At 59.7% G+C, this 21,521-nt stretch overlaps 2 protein-coding genes across 2 annotated transcripts in view; both read left to right on the top strand.

The window, feature by feature from the left end:
* The window catches only part of LRP1 (LDL receptor related protein 1), a gene marked incomplete at its 3' end in the record, with an annotated part of 91,998 nt that extends 83,380 nt beyond the window's left edge, over positions 1 to 8,618 (top strand). The window contains exons 72-89 of the mRNA XM_080704840.1: positions 102 to 224; positions 484 to 624; positions 700 to 834; positions 912 to 1,031; positions 2,050 to 2,318; positions 3,627 to 3,805; positions 4,487 to 4,593; positions 5,254 to 5,370; positions 5,752 to 5,928; positions 6,083 to 6,223; positions 6,358 to 6,531; positions 6,742 to 6,903; positions 7,245 to 7,419; positions 7,540 to 7,641; positions 7,842 to 7,906; positions 8,009 to 8,099; positions 8,213 to 8,357; positions 8,478 to 8,618. Of these exons, the coding sequence (XP_080560966.1) occupies positions 102 to 224; positions 484 to 624; positions 700 to 834; positions 912 to 1,031; positions 2,050 to 2,318; positions 3,627 to 3,805; positions 4,487 to 4,593; positions 5,254 to 5,370; positions 5,752 to 5,928; positions 6,083 to 6,223; positions 6,358 to 6,531; positions 6,742 to 6,903; positions 7,245 to 7,419; positions 7,540 to 7,641; positions 7,842 to 7,906; positions 8,009 to 8,099; positions 8,213 to 8,357; positions 8,478 to 8,618 (2,564 nt within the window). The remainder of the gene's footprint in view (positions 1 to 101; positions 225 to 483; positions 625 to 699; positions 835 to 911; positions 1,032 to 2,049; positions 2,319 to 3,626; positions 3,806 to 4,486; positions 4,594 to 5,253; positions 5,371 to 5,751; positions 5,929 to 6,082; positions 6,224 to 6,357; positions 6,532 to 6,741; positions 6,904 to 7,244; positions 7,420 to 7,539; positions 7,642 to 7,841; positions 7,907 to 8,008; positions 8,100 to 8,212; positions 8,358 to 8,477) is intronic.
* Positions 8,619 to 13,158: 4,540 nt separating this feature from the next.
* On the top strand, positions 13,159 to 21,268 carry NXPH4 (neurexophilin 4; the record flags this gene model as incomplete). The annotated part of the gene is made up of 2 exons (XM_080705797.1): positions 13,159 to 13,215; positions 20,405 to 21,268. 2 exons carry the CDS (start codon positions 13,159 to 13,161, stop codon positions 21,266 to 21,268), a joined length of 921 nt encoding a protein of 306 aa, XP_080561923.1.
* Between the last annotated feature and the right edge of the window lie 253 nt (positions 21,269 to 21,521).

Genomic DNA, 21,521 nt, shown 5'->3' with positions numbered 1-21,521 from the left:
CAGGGCAGAGAGGGAACTCGAGGAGGAGGAGGGTGGGGCTGGGGCTCCCCAGGGCCCCCCTCACCCCAACACCGTTGTTCTGGCTCTCCTGGCTGCTGCAGCCCGGTTCGTGTGCCCTCCCAACCGGCCTTTCCGCTGCAAGAACGACCGTGTCTGCCTGTGGATCGGGCGGCAGTGCGATGGCACGGACAACTGCGGGGATGGGACAGACGAGGAGGACTGTGGTGAGCAGGGCGCTGTGAGGCTCCTGGGAGCTGCGGCTGGAGAGGACACAACCCGGAGGGGGAGGGTCCATTGCTTGGGAGAGAGAGAAGTCCTGGAGAAGGTGCTGGGAGCTTCCAGGAGGAGAGTTTAGGAATGGGAATGTTTAACCAGCTCCCCGGTAAGCTGGACAAACAGCCAGTCTTGGGGCCACTGTGGGGTCCGTGTGGGAGGAGGCGCAGCATGGTCAGTACGCAGGACCTGAAGCCCTGCCCTCCCCAGAGCCCCCCACGGCGCAGACCCCCCACTGCAAGGACAAGAAGGAGTTTCTGTGCCGGAACCAGCGCTGCCTTTCCTCCTCACTGCGCTGCAACATGTTTGATGACTGCGGGGACGGCTCTGACGAGGAGGACTGCAGCATAGGTCAGCTGGGTGGCCAGGGGTGGGGGGCTGGGCAGGAGGGGCTCGGGGAAGGCACTGCACCCTCTGTCCCCACAGACCCCAAGCTGACCAGCTGTGCCACCAACGCCAGCATCTGCGGGGACGAGGCACGCTGCGTGCGAACCGAGAAAGCCGCCTACTGTGCCTGCCGCCCGGGTTTCCACACCGTGCCGGGCCAGCCTGGATGCCAGGGTAGGGAACTGGGACGGGGCGGCGGGCGCAGAAGCCCCAGCTTCCGGACTCCCTGTGACCCCCCCGTGTGCCCCCAGACATCAATGAGTGCCTGCGCTTCGGCACCTGCTCGCAACTCTGCAACAACACCAAGGGCGGCCACCTCTGCAGCTGCGCCCGCAACTTCATGAAGACGCACAACACCTGCAAGGCTGAAGGTACCTAGACAGGCAGGTGGGTGGGCAGCATGCTGGGTGATGCCCTCAGGTAAAATTAGGACCTGCTGGAATGGAACATCTCCCTCCATACCCTGCATATTTTTTCTTTTTTTTTTTTTTTTTCTTTTTTGTATTTCTGAAAATGGAACCCAGGGACATTCTTCCTCCGAGCTGCACCTCCAGCCCTATTTTTTTATTCTTTATTTTGAAACAGGGTCTCACTGAGTTGCAAAGGGCTAAGTAGCTGAAGCTGGCCGGGAGCGGTGGCACACGCTTGTAATCCCCGTGCTTGGGAGGCAGAGACAGGAGGATCATGCGGGTTCGAAGCCAGCCACGCTCGCTTAAGAGACCCTGTTTCCAAATAAAAAAATATAAAAAAATTGGTCTGGGAGTGTAGCCTGGAGGTAGAAGGGCTTCCAGGAACCCCAGTACCACCAAAAAAAAAAAAAAAGTAGCTGAGGCTGTCCACGAACCACCATCCTCCTGTCCCAGTCTCCCAAATGCTGGGATTACAAGTGTGCACCACCACGCCCGGCTCCCACCTGCATATTTTCCACAGGCTCTGATGCACACCTGCATCTTCCATGTGCCTGTGTGAAAACACTCATGTGCACACAATGGGTCTACATACACCCCGCATACACCCCGCATACACTCATGTACCGTGCCCCAAGCGCTTATCCGGCAGCATGTAGCAGAGTGTGGTAATGTCCCCTAGAGGCCACAAGGAGGCAGAAGTTCTGGAGGCTGGAGAGGCAGGGCAGGTTTCTGGAGGAGCAGGTCACACTAGACCAGCTCCGGGAGGAGAGGAGTACGTTCTAGGTTGAGGCTGGAGCCCTCAGGACCAGCTCTGGGAGGACGAGCATCTGCTCCTGGCTGGAGCAGGGGGTTTGATCAGGAGAGAGGATACTGCCAGAGGGAAAGAAGCTGGCCTGGAGGGCAGGCGCCTCTCGGTGCCAGGCCTGGCCTCTTGCCCCAGTCTTTCACCCCACCCAACATCCAACCTGTTGCCTTCCAGGCTCAGAGTACCAGGTCCTGTACATTGCTGACGACAATGAGATCCGCAGCCTGTTCCCTGGGCACCCACACTCAGCTTACGAGCAGGCCTTCCAAGGCGATGAGAGTGTCCGCATCGACGCCATGGATGTCCACGTCAAGGCTGGCCGTGTCTACTGGACCAACTGGCACACGGGCACCATCTCCTACCGAAGCCTGCCACCTGCTGCACCTCCTACCACTTCCAACCGTCACCGGAGACAGATCGACCGGGCCGTCACCCACCTCAATGTGAGTGCCAGCCTGACACGGAGTGGGTGGAGAGCTCCGTAGAGCAGACAGGCCAGAGCAGAATCTGAAAAGGCCAATAGAGGGGATGAGGGTGACTGCGAGGCAAGGGCAGCGAGGCTGATGCTCTCAGGCACAGACCACAGGGAGACAGCAGTGGAATGTCCGTGCGGCTCCACCACCGGGCGGCCAAGGCAGCAGGCAGAGTGACCTCGCTCAGAGCCCGCGATTCTTGATCGTTCCACACCTGTGTCCATCTTGGCCGGCTGACGCTGACCTCTCTGGGCCTTACTTAGAATACCTATCTCCAAGCTGGACATGGTGGCAATGCCCATGATCCCAAAACTTGGGAGGCTGAGACAGGAGGATCACAGGACTCAAGGCTAGCCTCAGCAACTTAGTGAGAGCCTCGGCAGCTTAGCAAGACACTATATCAAAATTAAAAGTAAAAAGGGAGCTGGGCATGGTGATACGGTCCTGTAATCCCAGTATTTGGGAAGCTGAAATAGGAGGCTTACGTGTTCAAGGCCAGCCTTAGCAATTCAGCAAGACCCTGTGTTCAATCCCCAGTACAATAGATGATAGATAGATGGATAGATAGGTGGACAGATAGATAAATGATAGATAAAAAGGGGTTGAGGAGTAATTTAGAGGTAGAATGCCCCTGGGTTCAACACCCAATACAAAAAAATAATAATATATCTCTCAGGCTGGGGGTAAGCAAGCATGGGGCCCTGGGTTCGTTCCCTAGCACCCAATAGAATAATAATAATAATAACAACAACAACAATGCCTGGCATGGTGGTGCACGCTTGTAATCCCAGCATTCGGGAGGCTGAGACAGGAGGATCACGGTTCACAGACAGCCTCAGCTACTTAGTGAGGCCTTTTGCAACTCAGTGAAACCCTGTTGCAAACTAAAGAATAAAAAAATAGGACTGGGGGTGTAGCTTGGAGGTGGACTGCCCCTGGGTTTTATCCCCAGTACTGAAAAAAAAAAAAAATAGAGTCTTGCTAAATTACCATGGGCTAGCCTCTAAACTGCAGCCCTCCTGTCTTAGCCTCCCAAGTACTAGGATTATAGATATGTGCCGCTGTGCCTGGCTCTCATAGGCTTTTTTTAGTATGATTAACTGGAAAAACATGTGAGCGCTCCAAGCCTGGCACATAAACTGTCCGCTGAGTCTCCTTCCAGCTGGGACTGGCTGTTTTATGGGGAGGTGTTCTCACAGGGACGGGCTGGCAGGCCCAGGGCTGGGGGTAATGGGCAGGAAGACAGGATCCTGAACCTGAGATACCCTCCCCGTTCAGATTTCAGGGCTGAAGATGCCAAGGGGCATCGCCATCGACTGGGTGGCCGGGAACGTGTACTGGACTGACTCCGGCCGAGATGTGATTGAGGTGGCACAGATGAAGGGCGAGAACCGCAAGACACTCATCTCGGGCATGATTGACGAGCCCCACGCCATCGTGGTGGACCCGCTGAGGGGGTGGGCAAGGGACCTGGGGGGCTTCTGGGCTGGTGGTAGGAGGCCCCTGGGCCGGGCCAGGGACCCAGCAGCCACAGGCTTGCCTGTCCCCTCCCAGACCAGCCTGAGGGCAGTCTTCCTGGAGTGCTGGGGTCTCCCAGGCGGCCCCCAGGCCTGCCCTCTCCTGTGCTGCCTTTGCCTGGGATTCCCAGCTGGCCTGCTTGGTAGGCACCCAACCTCCCTTGGCTGGCTGTCATGAGCAGTCAAGTTCTGGGTTTCCCCTCGGCTCCAGGAGGCAGCTCTGGCTCAGTGCATTATGGATTTAGTAGAAGATTGTTAATGTGGTCAGAAGCTGTCTTCTTGCCGGGCGTGGTGGCACACGCTTGTAATCTCAGTACTTGGGAAGCTGAGACAGGAAAATCGCAGGTTTGCTGCCAGCCTCAGCAATTTGTAAGGCCCTCCGCAATTTAGTGAGACCTTATTTCAAAAACAGTAAAGAATAAAAATTAGGGCTGGGTGTATAGCTCAGAGGTAGAATGCCCCTGGGTTCAGTCCCCAGTACTGGAAAAAAAAAAAAAAAAGTCTCCTCCATCCTCCCAATACCCAGCAGTCCCTGTGCCAGGCGAGGAGTCTCTCTCCCACCCTGGGCTGCCTCTTCTGGCCCTCAGGTCGAACCCACTCTCACACCTTCTCTCTCCCTAGCACCATGTACTGGTCAGACTGGGGGAATCACCCCAAGATTGAGACGGCAGCAATGGACGGGACTCTTCGGGAGACCCTGGTGCAGGACAACATTCAGTGGCCCACAGGTCTGTGGGGCAGGGGCAGGGTGTGGGAAGGACAGGCTGGCTGGGGCCAGCGCTGCAAAGTCACACAAAAGCTAGGCAGGGCAGGTATGCTGGCTCACACCTCTAACCCTAGTACTTGGGAGACGGAGAGAGGAGGATTGCAGGTATGAGGGCAACGTCAGCAACTTAATGAAGCAATCTTTCAAGACCCTGTTTCAAATTAAAAAGAGCTGGGGCCGGCTATGGTGAGACATGCCTGAGATCCTAGTACTTGGGAAGCTGAAACAGGAGGATTACAGATTCAAGGACAGCCCCAACAAGTAGTGAGACTCATCAATCTAGTGAGACTGTGTTTCAAAATAAAAATAGAATAGGGCTGGGGATAGAGCTCAGAGGTAGAATGCCTGTATTCAATCCCTAGTGCCATAAAAAGGGGGGGTCTGGGAATATAGCTCAAAGTGGAATACCCTGGGTTCAGTCCCCAGTACCCACAAGCTGGGGGGTGGGGGCTGGGACCTCGGATGGGGTGGGGGGCTTGTGGACACTTTCCCCAGCCTGGTGATCAGGAGGGGTCACATGAGCAGAGTGAGTGGCGCTGCCCAGGACTCCGAGTCAAGTTGGTTTCTTCCCCGGGCCCGCGGTGGGCGGCTGAGCCCTCACAGCGCCCTCTGCCTCCCCCAGGCCTGGCTGTGGACTATCACAATGAACGACTGTACTGGGCGGACGCCAAGCTTTCAGTCATTGGCAGCATCCGGCTCAATGGCACAGACCCTATTGTGGCTGCGGACAGCAAACGAGGTCAGGGCCGGCAGCAGCCTCGTCCCCAGCCCTGCCCTCGGCCCCTCCCTCTCCACAGGGCCGCCTCCCCCGCAGCACCTTGCTGCCCCCTGTCCATTCACTCACTCTGCGACTGTCAAGTTATATGAGGGCTGGGGGTGGTAGTAGGGACTTGACACGTGTGGGGAGAGGAAGCAGAAGCCACCAGTGACCCCAGAAGTCATGGGGTGATGAGACCCTTGGCCAGTAGTGGCTGCAGGAATAGGAAAGTCTGGGGAGGGACATGGATTGGCTTGGTGTATTGCATTTGAGATGCCTGGGAGTCGTGGGGACCATTATCCTATAGAATGGGACTAGGACCCAAGGCTCCTCGGACCCCACTTGACTCCACCTGCTCCCCAGGCCTCAGTCACCCCTTCAGCATCGACGTCTTTGAGGATTACATCTACGGTGTCACCTACATCAATAATCGTGTCTTCAAAATCCACAAGTTTGGACACAGCCCATTGGTCAACCTGACAGGGGGCCTGAGCCACGCCTCCGACGTGGTCTTATACCATCAGCACAAGCAGCCTGAAGGTGGGGAGAGGGAAAGCCCTGGGTGGGGAAGGGGAGGCCACAAGGGCACTGGGCCTCCAAGCCTAACCTCAGGGCCTGGCAAGAAGGGGACCGTCCTGGGCCATGGGGCTCAGGGAAGGGCCCTGCTCAGCATCCACCCACCCCATACCCGCAGTGACCAACCCCTGTGACCGCAAGAAGTGTGAGTGGCTCTGTCTGCTGAGCCCCAGCGGGCCCGTCTGCACCTGTCCCAACGGGAAGCGTCTGGACAACGGCACCTGTGTGCCTGTGCCCTCTCCAACACCCCCTCCAGATGGTATGCTCACACCCCTCCTGGGGCGCATCCTGCACCCCCAGGCCTCCTCCCTATGGCCCCTGACCTCCCCCACCCTCCGCTCCTGGCCACCATACTCTCCTCACTCTGGCCCCACCCTGGCACCCTTCCCGCAGCTCCACGGCCTGGAACCTGCAACCTGCAGTGCTTCAACGGGGGCAGCTGTTTCCTCAATGCCCGTAGGCAGCCCAAGTGCCGCTGCCAGCCCCGCTATACAGGCGACAAGTGCGAGCTGGACCAGTGCTGGGAACACTGTCGCAACGGGGGCACCTGTGCTGCTTCCCCCTCTGGTATGCCCCCGCCAGGGCTGCTCCTCACCTGTCCCCGGCCCCCCGACCTGCCCACCTGGCCTCACTCAGCCTCACCACAGGCCTCCTCCCCACAGCCCAGCATCCAGTCCCTCTGGTCTCTGCCTCCCACCCGCGTCCTCCAAGTCCCTCTGCTGTAGGGCCGTGTGGTCCCCAAGGCCATAACCCCACTCACACATCCTCTCCCCCCAGGCATGCCCACGTGCCGGTGCCCCACGGGCTTCACAGGGCCCAAATGCACCCAGCAGGTGTGTGCAGGCTACTGTGCCAACAACAGCAGCTGCACCGTCAACCAGGGCAACCAGCCCCAGTGCCGATGCCTACCAGGCTTCCTGGGTGACCGCTGCCAGTACCGTGAGTGAGCCATCAGCCCCGCGGGAGGACAAGGGGAGCCAGGACCCATGGGGAAGGGGAGCTCCTGGAAGGGGAGGCTGTGTGCAGCTGAGCCAGGCCCAGGCTGTAGGCACCGCCTGCAAAGCGCTGCCCCCCGGCATCAGTTATTCAAGAAAAAGCAGGGCCCTGTTAGGATGCTCAGGGACACCCTTGTGCCCTGGAGCCTGTGACATGGGGGCAGCCTGGGACCCAGCAGGAGGTGGGAGTCCTCCATGGAAGGGGGCCTGTTAGGTGCACAGCCCCTCCATGGAGGACACCCATGAGGGTGGGGCATAAGGCACGTCCTCTCTACTCCCAACCAGGGCAGTGCTCTGGCTACTGCGAGAACTTTGGCACATGCCAGATGGCTGCCGATGGCTCCCGGCAATGCCGCTGCACTGTCTACTTTGAGGGACCGAGGTGCGAGGTAAACAAGTGCAGCCGCTGTCTCCAGGGAGCCTGTGTGGTCAACAAGCAGACCGGAGACGTCACCTGCAAGTGAGTGGGCCCTGCCTCCAAGCTCGGCCCCCTCCTGCCCCTCTCGCCTGCCCCCTCCCCGCAGCTCAGATAGCCCTTGGCCAGCCCCAGCCCAGCCCCAGCCTCTGACTCCTTCCACAGCTGCACAGATGGCCGGGTGGCCCCCAGCTGCCTGACCTGCATTGGCCACTGCAGCAATGGCGGTTCCTGCACCATGAACAGCAAGATGATGCCCGAGTGCCAGTGAGTTGGGCCTGAGTCCCTCCCAGGCGTACACGGCGTCCCTCCCTTCCCAAAGCGGGGCGCGAGTCCCTCCCAGGCACACACGGCATCCCTCCCCTCCCAAAGCAGGGCGCGAGGACCCGGGGCTCCTGCAGCCACAGACAGTTCCCTGCACCATCTGTGCAGGTCGTGGTCCCTGAGCTCTACCCTACTCCCTACAGGTGCCCGCCACACATGACAGGCCCCCGGTGTGAGGAGCTGGATGTCAGCCAACATCAGCCTGGACGTAGGTGGCGGGGTTGGGGGCAGGGCTGCTGGGAGCTGGAGTGGGAACCTGGGCTGCTGGGACCTGGAGCCTTTGACTCAGTTTCTCCCTCCCTCCCTCCAGATATGGCCTCCATCCTGATCCCTCTGCTGTTGCTACTGCTCCTGCTCCTAGTGGCTGGAGCAGTATTCTGGTATAAGCGGCGAGTCCGAGGGTGAGCCCCTGGGAATCTGGAAAGTTTGGGCTGTTACTCTGCCACCCAGCCTTATCCCCTAACACCCCCCCCCCCGCCAGGAGCTCTGCCTCCTTAGACTCATCTCTCCTCAGGGCAAAGGGCTTCCAGCACCAGCGGATGACCAATGGAGCCATGAACGTGGAGATCGGGAACCCCACCTACAAGATGTACGAAGGCGGAGAGCCTGATGACGTCGGGGGTCTCCTGGACGCTGACTTTGCCCTAGACCCCGACAAGGTGAGCTGTCAGGCAGGGGAGGGCAAGGGGGCTTGGGGTGACTAAGGACGGTAAGTTGGGTGATGGGTGGGGGTGGGTGAGGCAACCTGGGCCCCACCTGACTCCTCTGTCCCTTTACAGCCCACCAACTTCACCAACCCCGTGTATGCCACGCTTTACATGGGAGGACACGGCAGCCGCCACTCCCTGGCCAGCACAGACGAGAAACGAGAGCTCCTGGGACGGGGCCCTGAGGACGAGATGGGGGACCCCTTGGCATAGGGCCTGCTCCATGGACTCCCCCAGAGAGCCCCTTGCCAGAGAAGCCCTCCAACGAGCCCCTCCCCAGCCAGCCCTTCCCTGGCCCTACGGATGTATAAATGTAAAAATGAAGGAATTACTTTTTATATGTGAGTGAGCAAGCGAGCACAGTATTATCTCCTCCTATTCTCCTCCTTCCTGCTGCTCCTCCGCACCCCCCATGCTGCCTGGGGGGCAGGGAGGGCTCTGGGGGCTCCTGTGGCTTACAGGTCTGAGGGAGCCCACCTCCTACGTCCCCACCTCCACGCACCCCCTGGAGAGCAGTGGTACAGCCCCCCTCCCATACCATTTTGTCAATGTTCTCCCCTCTCAACCCCCAGAACCCTCCCCCCAGGTCTCTGGGGGTGAGTTCTGGGGAGGGGGAGATTTCTGCTTCCCCTGTCTGGAAGGTTTGGCTCTGGCCAAGATAGGAAAGAATGGAGTTTTTAGGTCTTCCTGGGGGAGGTCACTCCAAGTCACAGACCCCACTCTAGGGGCACCTCTGAGATGGCTATGCCCAATGCCCCTCCCAGACAGGCCCTCCCCTCTCCAGTGCCCTTTTGTGGCTCCCAGGGCTGGAAATTTTCTTTGGTAACAGTTCCCCACTCCCCTCCCCTGGGGAAGAGGAGGAGGTGGGGTACACCAAGGAAGGGCAAGCGGGCAGCCCCGTTTTGGGGACGTGAACGTTTTAATAATTTTTGCTGAATTCCTTTACAACTAAATAACACAGATATTGTTATAAATAAAATTGTAAAAAAAAAAAAAAAAGAGAGAGAGAGAGAGAGACAAGCCGCTTGTGTCTGCCTGCAAATGACTCTGGGAGTTGTGGCTGTGCTTGCCCGCTTCGGCCACCAGAGGGAGCCCCTCCGCGCTGGAGGCAGGCTCAGCTCCCGAGGACTGCCCTCCGCCAGAGCCCCTCCCTCTCCATCTTGCTGTGGCAGGGGACGAGGATGGCACTGGACTTGGCAAGGAAGACCTGCCTCTCCTGGCTGTATGACCTTGAGCTGATGACTTCACCTGTCTGGGTCTTGTGTTTCCTTCCTTTGGCTCTAGGACACTCCAAAATGTGTTTCTCTGCATTATCACCATGAACACTACAACCCCTCCTGCCCCAAGTGATCTCACACAGAAATCCCCCCAAGAAGGAATGAGTGCAGTGGGTTGTGAAGACTTCCCAGGCCTTCAGGACGAGCCCCTCTGGCTCTCCAGCCCACATTTGCTCTTGAGGTGTTGACATCTCCCCTCATAAAGACTAAGCAAATACAAGCTCAGGGGGGTGTCTGAAAATGGTGAAGAGCTCTTATCCAACTCCCAGGAGGGAGCACTGCCTTCCGTTCCCTCCCTCAATGGCTTGACTTCCTCAGGACATTTTCTGGTTTCTTCCTCGGAAAAGCTTATGGGTCAAGTTCTTTATTCGGAACTACAGAGCCCTCCCTTCCCTCTTAGCCCCAAGATTCCCTTTTCTTCTTCATCATCATCATCATCATCATTATTACTGCTGCTGCTGCTACTAGGGATTGAACCCAGGGGCACTCTATCTCTGAGTTATATCCCCAGCCCCATTTTTTTTTTCTGTGTGTGTGTGGTACTGGGGTTCCTGGAAACCCTTCTACCTCTGGGCTACACTCGCAGACACCTATTTTTATTTGGAAACAGAGTCTCTTCAGCCAGAGAGGCTGGCTTCAAACCTGCTTGATCCTCCTGTCTCCGCCTTCCAAGTGTGGAGATTAAGCGTGCGCCACTACACCTGGCTCTCCAGCCCCATTTTTTATTCTTTCTTTTTGTGGTAATGGGGATCCTATTTTTTCATTCATTTATTTATTTATTTATTTATTTATTTATTTATTTATTTATTTATGGTGGTACTGGGGTTCCTGGAAGCCCTTCTACCTCTGGGCTACACTTCCAGACCTATTTTATTTTTTTTTTTTAATTTAGAAACAGGGTATCTTAAGGCAGGGGATTACAAGCGTGTGCCACCACGCCTGGCTTATTTTTTATTTTTGAGACGGGGTCTCACTAAGTTGTGGAGGGCCTCACCAGGTAACTGAGACTGGCCACAAACCTGTGATTCTCCCGTCCCAGCCTCCCAAGTCCTGGGATCACAAGCGTGCACCACCACACCCGGCTGAGATTCCCATTTCCAACCTCATTCTCCAAAACAGATCTCAGATCCTCCACTGCCTTGCTGGCTTGGAGACCCCAGGGCCCTTGGAAGGAGCAAGCCTGCTGGGGAAAAGGAGTGTCCTTGTTAATTACTGAATGAGAGGCTTGTGCCCCATATGCCACCAGGTGGCGTCCATACTCCTGCAGTGCTGTTTATTCTGAAACCCATCACAGCCCCCCACCCAGCACACACTAATTATGCACCTGCAGGGGACCCCAGCCCAGCCGCTCACTTCTTCCCTCAGGCTATGCTGCCACCACCCTCCACCCTCTGTCAGCAAGATCCTCTCCCCAGTTCTCCCTGCTCCCCACTCCCACCCGCCCCTTCCCCTCACCCCTCCCTCTGCCAGCATGCATCTGGTGCCCCCCCCCAGCCACGGATTCTCTGTCTATCCCTCAAGATCCTAGGCAGAGGGAAAGGGTCCCCAGCTGTCGTGTAGAAGGCACATCCCTCTGGTCAGCATCCTCCCTCTTCTGGCCAGGACCACCTAGAAGGTCCACCAGGAGGCAGTCCTCCCAAATTCCCATCCAGCAAGGTGGGCCAGAACCTAAGAGACAGAAAAAAAGAGACGGGGGCAGAGCCAGGATAAAGGCTGATACAAACCAATGAGACAGAGATTCAGAGACGGGGAGAGAGGCAAAGAACTAGAAACAAGAGTAATATGTGTGTGTGTTGGTGTGCATGTGTGCCCATGCGCACAAAGGCACACATGTGTGCATGTGTAAGAAAGAAAACGTGTGACCCGAGACTAGCAAAAGGAGGTGTGATGTGGGGGGTCTTCCAGAGAGCAGGACCTGGGTGATGGCCTTCTGTCCTAGGTACCCCAAGTGCCCCCACTGCCGATGCAGTCTATGTGCTTGGCTCCAGGACCCCAAATTCTGGTTGGGGTCATCTGTCCTTGGGCCTGACACCTGTCCCTCTCCTCCCTGCCCTGCCTGCACGTGAGTCCCTGCTTCCTGGCTCTGGTCTCCCTGGGCATCATCCTTTCAGCAGCCCTGTCCTTCCCCTGACACACCTCCCCCTCTTTGTGTGTGTGTGTGTGTGTCTCAGTGTGTCCTTTGGACTGCCAGTGCCCACATGCACCTGTGTGTCTATCTCTGTGAATATTCTCCTAAAGCAAGATGGAGGAGTGCCCTGAGCACCCTACTGAATGTACTTGTCTCTTGGTGCAAGGTGGTGAGACTAAGGGATTGAATCCCCAAGCTATACTCTAGCCCTTTTTCTCTCTTTCTGGTTTTTTTTTTTTTTTTTTTTTTTTGAAACAGAGTCTCACTAAGTTGCCAAGGCTGGCATTGAACCTGCAATCCTCCTGTCTCCGCCAAGTATTGGGATTACAGGCGTGTGCCACAACACCCAGCTTCTCTGTGTCTCAGTGTGTCTCCAGGTGTGCGCCTCTGTGTGCGTCTCATGTTCCTTGCTCTGCCTGTGTGCTCACCTCTGTGGTGTAGCATGCTACTCAGTTCTGGGGTTAGGGCCTGTCTCCCTACCTCCGCTGTGGCTATCTCTGGCTGTCTAGGTGTTGGCCACGCCACGACCTCAGTCTCGGCGCATAGCAACAGCTGACAGCTGAAGGCTCCCTGGGCAGGGAAGACGGAGACTGGAGGGAGGAGGGAGCTGGGGAAGAAACAGCTGAGAGATGGGACCAGGGACAGGGCTGGGGCTGGGGACAGAGGCAAGGACAGAGACAGACAGGGAAGGGGACACGGGGAAGAGCTGGCGGTGAAGGATGGGCCGCGGGAGGGAGTGGACATTGAATGCACCCGAGGTGGCCAGTGGCCGAGCGGGTCTTCCCGCCCAGCTCCGCTCGGGGCGCGCGGGCCAGGCAGGGTCAGCGGCGTGGGGGACCGAGGGGCAAAGGCGGGCTGGCCGGGCCCGGGGTCCCGAGAGCGCAGAGGTTCCGCGGGGAGGGGGGGGCGGCGGGCGCCGTTTGTCAGCCCTATTGACAGACGTGATGGGGTTTCCGTCCGTGATCAATGATTCTCATCTCCGGGCCGAATGAGCCGCGGGGCGCCCATCCATCCCCGTCAGCGCCGCGCGGCGGCCGCCCGGGGCCCGCCCGCCCTCGCCGGCCCCGGGCCGGGACCCGCGGGGCGCCCGGACCGCCGCCCCCGCCGCGCCCCCGCCGCCCGCCGCCCGCGCAGCCCGCGCACCTGGGCCGGGGCGTGCCGGGCGTGCCGTCAAAGTCACCTTCCGTGCCCCCGGCCGGCGGGAGGGGGCGCGCGGGGCGCGGCCGGGATTGGCGCGCCGGAGCCCCGCCCCCGCGAGTCAGACCAACTTTGTCCCCCGCGCCCCGCCCCCACGCCGCTCCAGCTCAGCCCGCGCCCGCCGCTCCCCGCCGGCGCCCAGCCCGGGAAGATGCGCCTGCTCCCGGAATGGCTCCTCCTGCTCCTCGGCCCATGGCTGCTCAGGAAGGTAAGGTCCGGCGCCGGGGCGGCGCGGGGCGGGCGCCGGTCCCGAGTCCAGGGCTCGGTGCGCCCGCCCCGCCCCCAGCTCCGAGCGTCCCAACTTTGCGCGGCGTGGGGACGCGGACGGACAGACTGCCTGCCGGCTGCAGGACGGGCGCTCCCCGGCGCAAGTTGGCCGAGGGCTGGACGGGCGCCGGGTGGAGGCCCCGCGCCCATCCCGCGGCGGGCGCGGCGGGGGAGGGGACGAAGCGCGACCCGCGAGCGCGCCAGACAGAGCGGGAGTGCGAGACAGACAGACAGGCAGCCGGGTGTCAGCCTCGCCGGCTTTCCGCGCCAACCTCGCTCGCCTGCCTCTGTCTGTCCTTCCGCCCCTTCACCCTCGCCTTCCCATTTCTCTTCTCTGCACCTGTCAGCCTGCCAGGTAGGCTCGTTGCTCGGAGCAGACACGGCCCGGGCACACGCGCACCCACGGACCCACACAGACACGGCTGAACTTGGCTACGGTCTCCTGCCACATTTCCCGCGGAGACACCCTCTCCCCTGCACAACCTCACAGACACACCCCCTCTGGGCCGCTGATGGGGGTGCTGTCTGGAAGGGGAACCTCTCCTCCCTGCCCCCACCCTTCCCGGGGGTTCCTCGGCTATGGGGCCTCCCCGCTCAACTTAGGCTTCGGCTCCTGGACGCGGCGAGCTGTCTGTGCTGGCCGTGTAGAGTGTGTGCCTGCACGTTCCAGGGAAGCCAGGCTTGGGTGTTATCACCAGGGCCCCGCATACATGGGCATGCTGCGGTGCCAGGGCACACCAGGGCAGTGATGTTGGCCTTGCATGGGTGGGTGCAGATGCATGCTTCAGTGTAGCCCTCGGTGCCATGTGTGGTGTATGTCCCACAGTAGGGCCTCGCTAGGCCCTGGCCGCCACCCCCTCCCACCAGCCTCCCTTGCCCAGGACTTGCCTGTTTCCTGCATCCTAGCTATGACCTACCTACCGAGTTTGGGATAAGCAGGCGGATTCCTAACCCCTCACTCCCTGAGCCTCAACCAGAGCCCCTACGGAGTTCAGAAGGGGTGTAGCTCTCCCTCCAATACCTGGGCCTCCTGCCCACCCCAGTTGCCCCCAGCAACTCCAGCAAGGCCGGGGCTGCCCAGGTAAAGCTATTGACAGAGCTCCCCAATTCTCCCAGCCCCACCTGGTGACCTTGAGGGGCTGGGGGTGGGCAGAGGAGCCCCCTCCATGAAAACTGCCTCTGCTGGCAGGAGCCCCTTTTGGACTTGCTGCCCCTAGAGGATGACAGGAGGGGGTCTGGCCCTGGGGTGGGGAAGAGGTAGGAAGAGGTAGCCCTGCTTCTTCCTGCCTTCCCACCCCTCCTCTCCTCTCTCCCCATCAAATACACTCCCCTGTGGACAGATCTGGTTTAATTTCCTTTGCCCCCTGAAGGGGAATGAAACATCTGGTGGAGACTTGAGGGAGAGTGCGCGTGAGGATATGAGCGATGGGATCTATTGGAGTGTGTTGTGAGCTGCAGCTGTGGGCCCTCTGTATTGGAGTCAGAGTGAGAGAGCTATCTGCCATTTAGTTCAGCTTGTGTGCATGGGAGAACCTGTGTTGGTGTGTGGCATGTGTACACACTGGGTGTGTGAATGCCGATCACTGTGCTTGGGGAAGTGTGTACAAGAAGTATTTGTCCAGACACCTACTTGCTTGCTCAGACAGACTTGTGAGTAAGGTGTGTGCCCAGTGTAGACCCCGGGGCCTCTGATGCAGTCTTGTGGGGGGATGCATGTGTTGTCTGGGGTTTCTGAGTGTACATCTGTGTGCTTGTGGTTTTGAGTGCACATGAGCCTGTGGCTGTGAGCCCCGGGATGTATTCATATATCCGAGTGAGTGTGTCTGATGTGTGAGTGCCTTCAGGGATGTCTTGGTGCCAGGCTGGGGAGTGGGAGAAAGGTGAAGCTGTCACTGGGTGAGAAGCTGGTGGAAACAGTTCACCCCTACCCCAGAAGCTCTTTGGGAAAACCTTACCATCAGACGCAGCCGGCCAGTGCCAGTGCTGCCTTCTCCACCCACCCTTCCTAAAGGAGCCCTCTGCCTCTTTGCTCTGGGCTCTGGGCTCCCGGTCTCCTCTCTCGCGGCCTGGGAACTGGCTTCTTCCACTGCCTCTGGGGCTCTGGCCCCTCTGCCAGGGCTGCTTCAGGATCTTTCTCATACAATCTTGGACTCCTTTCCCTCCTGTCTCTGTCTCCCCCACTCCTTGCCAAAACAACTGCCTACTGGGAGAAGCAGCAGGCGATCAATAGTCACTAATCACCAATCACTAATTACTAATTAGCTGGGGGAGGGCAGGGGCGGGGTCCTGTGGGACCTTTCAGCTCTCTCCCGCCTCAAGGAAGATTAGGACAGAAGCCAGCCTTTCAGGGTGAGCTGGCCACAGCCTCTGGCCCAGCACTGCCTCCCACCTCTTTACCTCCTCTAGCCCCCCAGTTAATCTCTGGCTGGGCCACTTAGGCACGCACAGCTTGGGCTAGGGCCCAGAGCTACTGGCAGGGCTTTGGGGTAATCAGGGCCTGCAGCTGGGCCATGGACAAAGGGGAGGGGCTGTGGTGACAGTCCCCTTAGGCCAGGGCCTGGGGGCAGTCCACACCCCAAGTGGGAGGGGTCTCAGGCTGGGAAGGAGAACTGAGAGGTTGGGATGGGTGAGGAGCCAGAGACTCAGGGTGGGGGACAAAGGGGTGAGGTATTAAGGACAGAAGCAAGGCTAGGAGGGTTACTGAGGCCGGGTAGGGTAACTGGGGAGGGGTGAGGCGACCCTGGAAGCCAACAGGTAAGCGGGGTTCCCGTGGAGCTGGAGCTGGAGTAATTGGCAAGGAGAAAGGCAACTTTGGACCGAGCCCCTGTAACTCAAGGTGTGAGTGCGGAGGGGCCAGGTCGAGGGGTTCCTAGGCCTCCGGGGCAGGGGACGTCGCAGGGCGTCGTGGAGTGAGCGGTGAGTCGGAGCGGGGATGGGGGAGCGGGGATTGCGGCCTTGAGCGCTGGAAATTGGCAAGTCTCCCCTCTCCCCCGCCGCCCCTCCTCCACCTCCACCCCGCCCACTCCCCCTCTGGCTCCGGCTTCGGGAAATTACATCCCCGCTCCGCGCTCCCCCCACCGCGCCCAGAGCCGGCGCCTTTATAGGCACATTTATTGCAATAATAAAGTGAGGCGCGGGGCGGGGGGCGGGGGGCGGCCGTTCCCGGGGGGACCGCGCCGGCTCTAGGAAGCAGGGAAATAAAATAAAATAAAATAAAATCAAAATTCAGATAACGGTGAGCCTTGCGCGGCAGGCCGCGGGCAGGCGGCAGGCGGGGCTGCGGGGGAGGGGCGCGGGCCCAAGGGCAGCGCCCACCCCACCCTCGGCGGCAGGAGGCCTGGGAGGAGGAGTCCTCCCTCCACCTGCCCGACCCCTCCGAAGCCGGTCCCGCTGTCCTCAGCTCCTGTGTCTGTCTTTCCTTGCCCCTAATTTCCCACACCAGTCCCCACTGGCTTCCTTCATCCCCCTCTCCTGAGTCTCTGCATCCATCACTACTCCCTTTTCAGCCCAATAACCAGCCTTCTTCCTCATTTCTGATCTGCTGCGCCCGGTCCCCATGACCATGGCCCATTCCTTGCCCCGGCTGCGTTCCTGCCGTCGCAGGCCCACCCCTCACTTGCCATCCCTGTCCCCATTCCGGCTCCCATCCTGTTCTCCACCCATCTTCATCCCCCGGGTCCTCACTCCATCGCATCCGTTTCTCTGTCCAGTGCCTGTCCACCATGTCTGATCTCCTCAGCCCTGTCCCCATGTCTCCCCTCTGCACCCTGTGGGCTGCCTGTCTAGCCTCCAGTGCCAGCCTAGCTCCATCCTTGCCCCAGTCCTCACCCCAGCCTGTGCTGTCCACCCACCACCGCTGCCCGCGCCCCATGCAGTCCCTGGTTTCCAGCCAGACTTCACCCCACCCTGGCTGTGGTGCCCTCCCTCTTTCTAGTTGCGGGCTCAGTATGCTGTTTTTTCCCTTCCCCAGCTCAGGTGGGGATTGTTCCACCCAGAAACAGGGTGCTGCCCCCTCCCCCAGCCAAAGCCTGAGCCTTCCTCCTGACCCATCGGCCGCCGGCCAGGGTAGGAGCTACCGGCCAGCCTGGAGGCCCAGGGGAGGCGCACCCTGCAATGCGGCTGGGGGGCCGGCACGATCCTCCCTACTCCTTCCCCGCGGTCCCATCCCCAAAGAGCCCCCCCATGGAGTTTGCTCAGCAGCCAGAGGTGGCCTCAACTCCCCTCAGGTGCGTGGGCCCGCTGCCTTGGAGGCAAAGCGCTCCTGGCGCGGCTCCCACCCGCAAGGGCCCCGGAGGAGCCTGCGGAAGTGCCCCCAGCCACCACACACCTCCGCCCCTGCGCAGCCTGCTGGCCTCTCCCCTCCGCAAATGTCACCGCACCCAATTAGCTTAATTAAACCAGCTCTGAAGCGAGAGGGACCCCTCCTCAGACACCCCGGCCCTGCCCTCAGCCCGAGGGGAGGGGCTCTAGGCCCAGGGGACCTCCTTTACCACCTGGCCCCCACTGCCAGAAATGACAACCTGAAGGACGAGAAGAGCCACGGGGAGACCTACGAGAGCAGGGGAACCAGAGCCCCAAAGGTGGACCTTAGAGACCAAGTGGGAGAAGAAACAGAGACAGAAAGGGAGTGAGAGAAGATGGGGGAGAGATGGGAGAACGGTGGAAGAGGGAGAGCAGGAGAGGGAGAGAGTGTGAGCGATCAAGGAAGCCAGAGGGAGGATTTGATTTTATTTTATTCCATGTTCCCATTTCTCGGCTCGTTTCCTCGCAGACTTTCACCGCTCCCTGTCCAAGCTTCCCCTCCCCAAGGTCGCTTCAGCCATCTCCCCCCAACTCTTCCCTCTCCTCTCCGCTGTCTCCCGAGCTGGGTGGGGGGCGCAAGTGCCCAAAGCCCGGGGATTTTCCAGGATCACAGAAGCAGACAGCAATTTGTCTGGGATCAGAGGTGGGGGGGGCATCTTGTCACCCCTTCCTGCCCAACTCAGTTTCCTCCCAAACCTGGCCTCCTAAGATCCACTGGACTTAACCACCCCTGGCCAGGTCCTAGGCTGGATGCCGGATACAGGAGTGCTGGGATGTTCTAGGAGGAGGTGTCTTGGAGGAATTTCAGGATCATAGAATCAGGGGCTTGGCCGGCTGGACTTTCCTGGAAGAGGCAGGGGTTTGGACCAGAGGGATGAGATTAGGGTCAGAGTTCAACAGCCCACCCTCTGGCTTTTCCTGGAAGTCTTCCCTCTCCCTCTTCCATCCAATGCCCTTTCCAGGGATCAAGCCCACCTTCAGGGCCCCTGGCCTTCTCTGTCCGGGAAACCTCTTCTCTTTCCCCCAGTGCACTGGGACCCCTTCTCTATCCCTTGGTGTTAGATGCCAGCTCAGCCTGTCTGTCGGAGTCAGTCACTCTGGCTGCCCCCGCCCCCCTCACCTGGGCCGAGGGGAGGGCTGGATGGGAGGAGGAATAGGGGGGCGATAAATATGTATGACGAGCGGGTGGCGGCAGCATTAATAACCCGGGATCGCAGCAGTGCTGCAGGGACGGGGGCCAGGCGGTAGAGATTCCAGCCCTGCAGCTTGTCTCAGCTGTCCCTGTCCCTTGTGGACACACTGTACACACATGGGTGTGTGCAAGCAGAGGGGACACCCATACTGGTAGGCCTCTTTATCTACTTAGAGCTCAGCTGCAGGCAGTGTGCCCTCAATGAACCATTCACATACACTTCACATCCACACATGCACACACAACCCTCGGGAACACAGTTAGACCATACTTGTTCTGTCGCTGTGGATACACCCGCTTTAGAGCTTGACACAAGGCCAGAGGATGATAGAACTCGCACAGGAAAAGTGACAACCTCCAGACCATCACACACAGCCACCCTCAGACCACCGTGTTCAGACATACAGCCAACCAGACACACAACAGGACAGCCGCCACCACCACACACTGACACACACAGCCTCACTCACACACACACACACACACACAGCCACAAAAGACATGCAGCCACGACAAGCAGGCACACACACACACACACACACACACACAGCCCCTTTGGGCTGAAAGACATAGGCATACAGACACACACAAAAACACGCAGAATCACACAGCCACACGCACACCTCCACAGATGGATATGCACAGGAGCTGCTCGCGCAGGTACACAGAGCTACTCGGGTAGATAGACACACACACAGCCATTTCAAGCTAACAGCAACACAACCACAGAACTGCCTCCCCCACGGGACCTACAGGCAGTCAGGGCCACACAGACATGCACGGTGGCGGTGGCGGCTAGCACAGGCTGACTGACACACTCTGACACGCTCGGCTCTTCTCCCTCCCGCTCCCCGTGCTGGAGCGGCATCTCCATATTTCTTCCTCTCGCTCTCTCTCCGTCTCCTTCACTCCCGGCCACCCCCCCACACCGCCCAGATAATTGATGGCCCGGGCCTGGCCCGGCCGCTCCCGCCTCTCGATCCATCTTGTACTCGCGCCCGTGCTGTCTCCCAGATCGGCTGCCACCTGAGACGCCTGCGGAGACAGTGGGGCGGGCAGGCCGGCTTCTCGGCCCTCTCCGAGCCCCAAGAAGGGCCTCTGGGTGCCCTCCACCAGAGCTGGAACTCTAGGGACCAGGAGTGTTGCCCATTTTGCCCACAAGCCTCAACCCATGGCACCAGGACTATCCTCCACAGCTCAGCAGCCCCTCTGCACAACAGCAGACCAATTCAAGCTGAGCTGGGGATGATGGCTCTAGTCTGGCAGGAGCCAGGAGCATGCTGGATGTTGAGGTGGTCAGCTCCTCCCTGGCCCATTGCTCAGAACCATCAGGGACATGGCTCTGGGAGAGGTACCAGGACCCACTCTCTACCCACACCCACACTGGCTTGGGGACTGTGAGAACACAAAGATTCTCAGGTCATTTCTGAGATATGGAAATTGAGGTTCAGGTCGATGAAGTGACTTGGCCAGGACCATACACTTGAGAGGGCTGCGGAAATATTCCGCATATGCTCCCAAACTACCCACCAAGCACTGCGCAGGTCCATTTTGCCTCCTGGGGGCTGCAGAAAAGGTCTGGGTGGCCAAGAGCCCATTCCAGCGTCTCTCTTTCCTTCTCTTTGTTCCGACACAGGCCATCAGTGCCCAGATGCCAGAGTCCGGAAGGCCGCAGTACCTGGAGCTGCGCCCTGCCACGGCCGGCGGGGGCGCCGCTGGCCAGCAGCTCCCCGCGCACAAGTCTCCTGACCGCCTGGGCGCAGCCGGGGCCTGGAGCTGGGCCTGGCCGGCCAACCACACGGGGGCGCTGGCCCGAGCTGGCGCCTCCGGGGCGCTGCCCGCGCCGCGCACCAAGAGGAAGCCGTCCATCAAAGCGGCCCGCGCTAAAAAGATCTTCGGCTGGGGAGACTTCTACTTTCGGGTGCATACCCTCAAGTTCTCGCTGCTAGTGACGGGCAAGATCGTGGATCACGTGAACGGCACCTTCAGCGTGTATTTCCGCCACAACTCATCCAGCCTGGGCAACCTCAGTGTCAGTATCGTGCCGCCCTCCAAGCGTGTTGAGTTCGGGGGCGTCTGGCTGCCCGGCGCCCCCCACCCTCTGCAGTCTACACTGGCCCTGGAGGGAGTGCTTCCTGGGCTGGGGCCCCCTCTGGGGATGGCAGCCGCGGCGGGGCCGGGGCTGGGGGGCACCCTCGGGGGCGCACTGGCGGGCCCTCTTGGGGGCGCGCTGGGAGTGCCCGGGCCCAAAGAGTCGCGGGCCTTCAATTGCCACGTGGAGTACGAGAAGACGAACCGTGCGCGCAAGCACCGCCCATGCCTGTACGACCCTTCGCAGGTGTGCTTCACTGAGCACACGCAGAGCCAGGCCGCCTGGCTCTGTGCCAAGCCCTTCAAAGTCATCTGTATCTTCGTCTCCTTCCTCAGCTTTGACTACAAACTGGTGCAAAAAGTGTGCCCAGACTATAACTTCCAGAGCGAGCACCCTTACTTTGGATAATGTCCCTGCCCCGGCCCTGAACTCCCGCCAAATCCCAGCCTGCCTAGACGGGACCCCTCCCCACACCCCGCACTTCTGTGGCTGCATCCACTCTTGCTGGGGGGGTGAGGCGGAGGGATACAGCCCTCCCGGGGACCATCAATCGGCATGGCTCCCCTTTTCCATCTGGGGAGTGCCCAGGAGGCTGGGGCAGCCCCCTCAGATACACCCTAAAGTGGAGAAAAGAGCGAGTCCTGGAATAGGCGGGGCTTGG

This window comes from Muscardinus avellanarius, assembly GCF_963383645.1.
Source record: "Muscardinus avellanarius genome assembly, chromosome: 11".
NCBI lineage: Eukaryota > Metazoa > Chordata > Mammalia > Rodentia > Gliridae > Muscardinus > Muscardinus avellanarius.
Note: the sequence above shows the minus strand (reverse complement) of the source record. Positions and strands in the feature narration are given on the sequence as shown.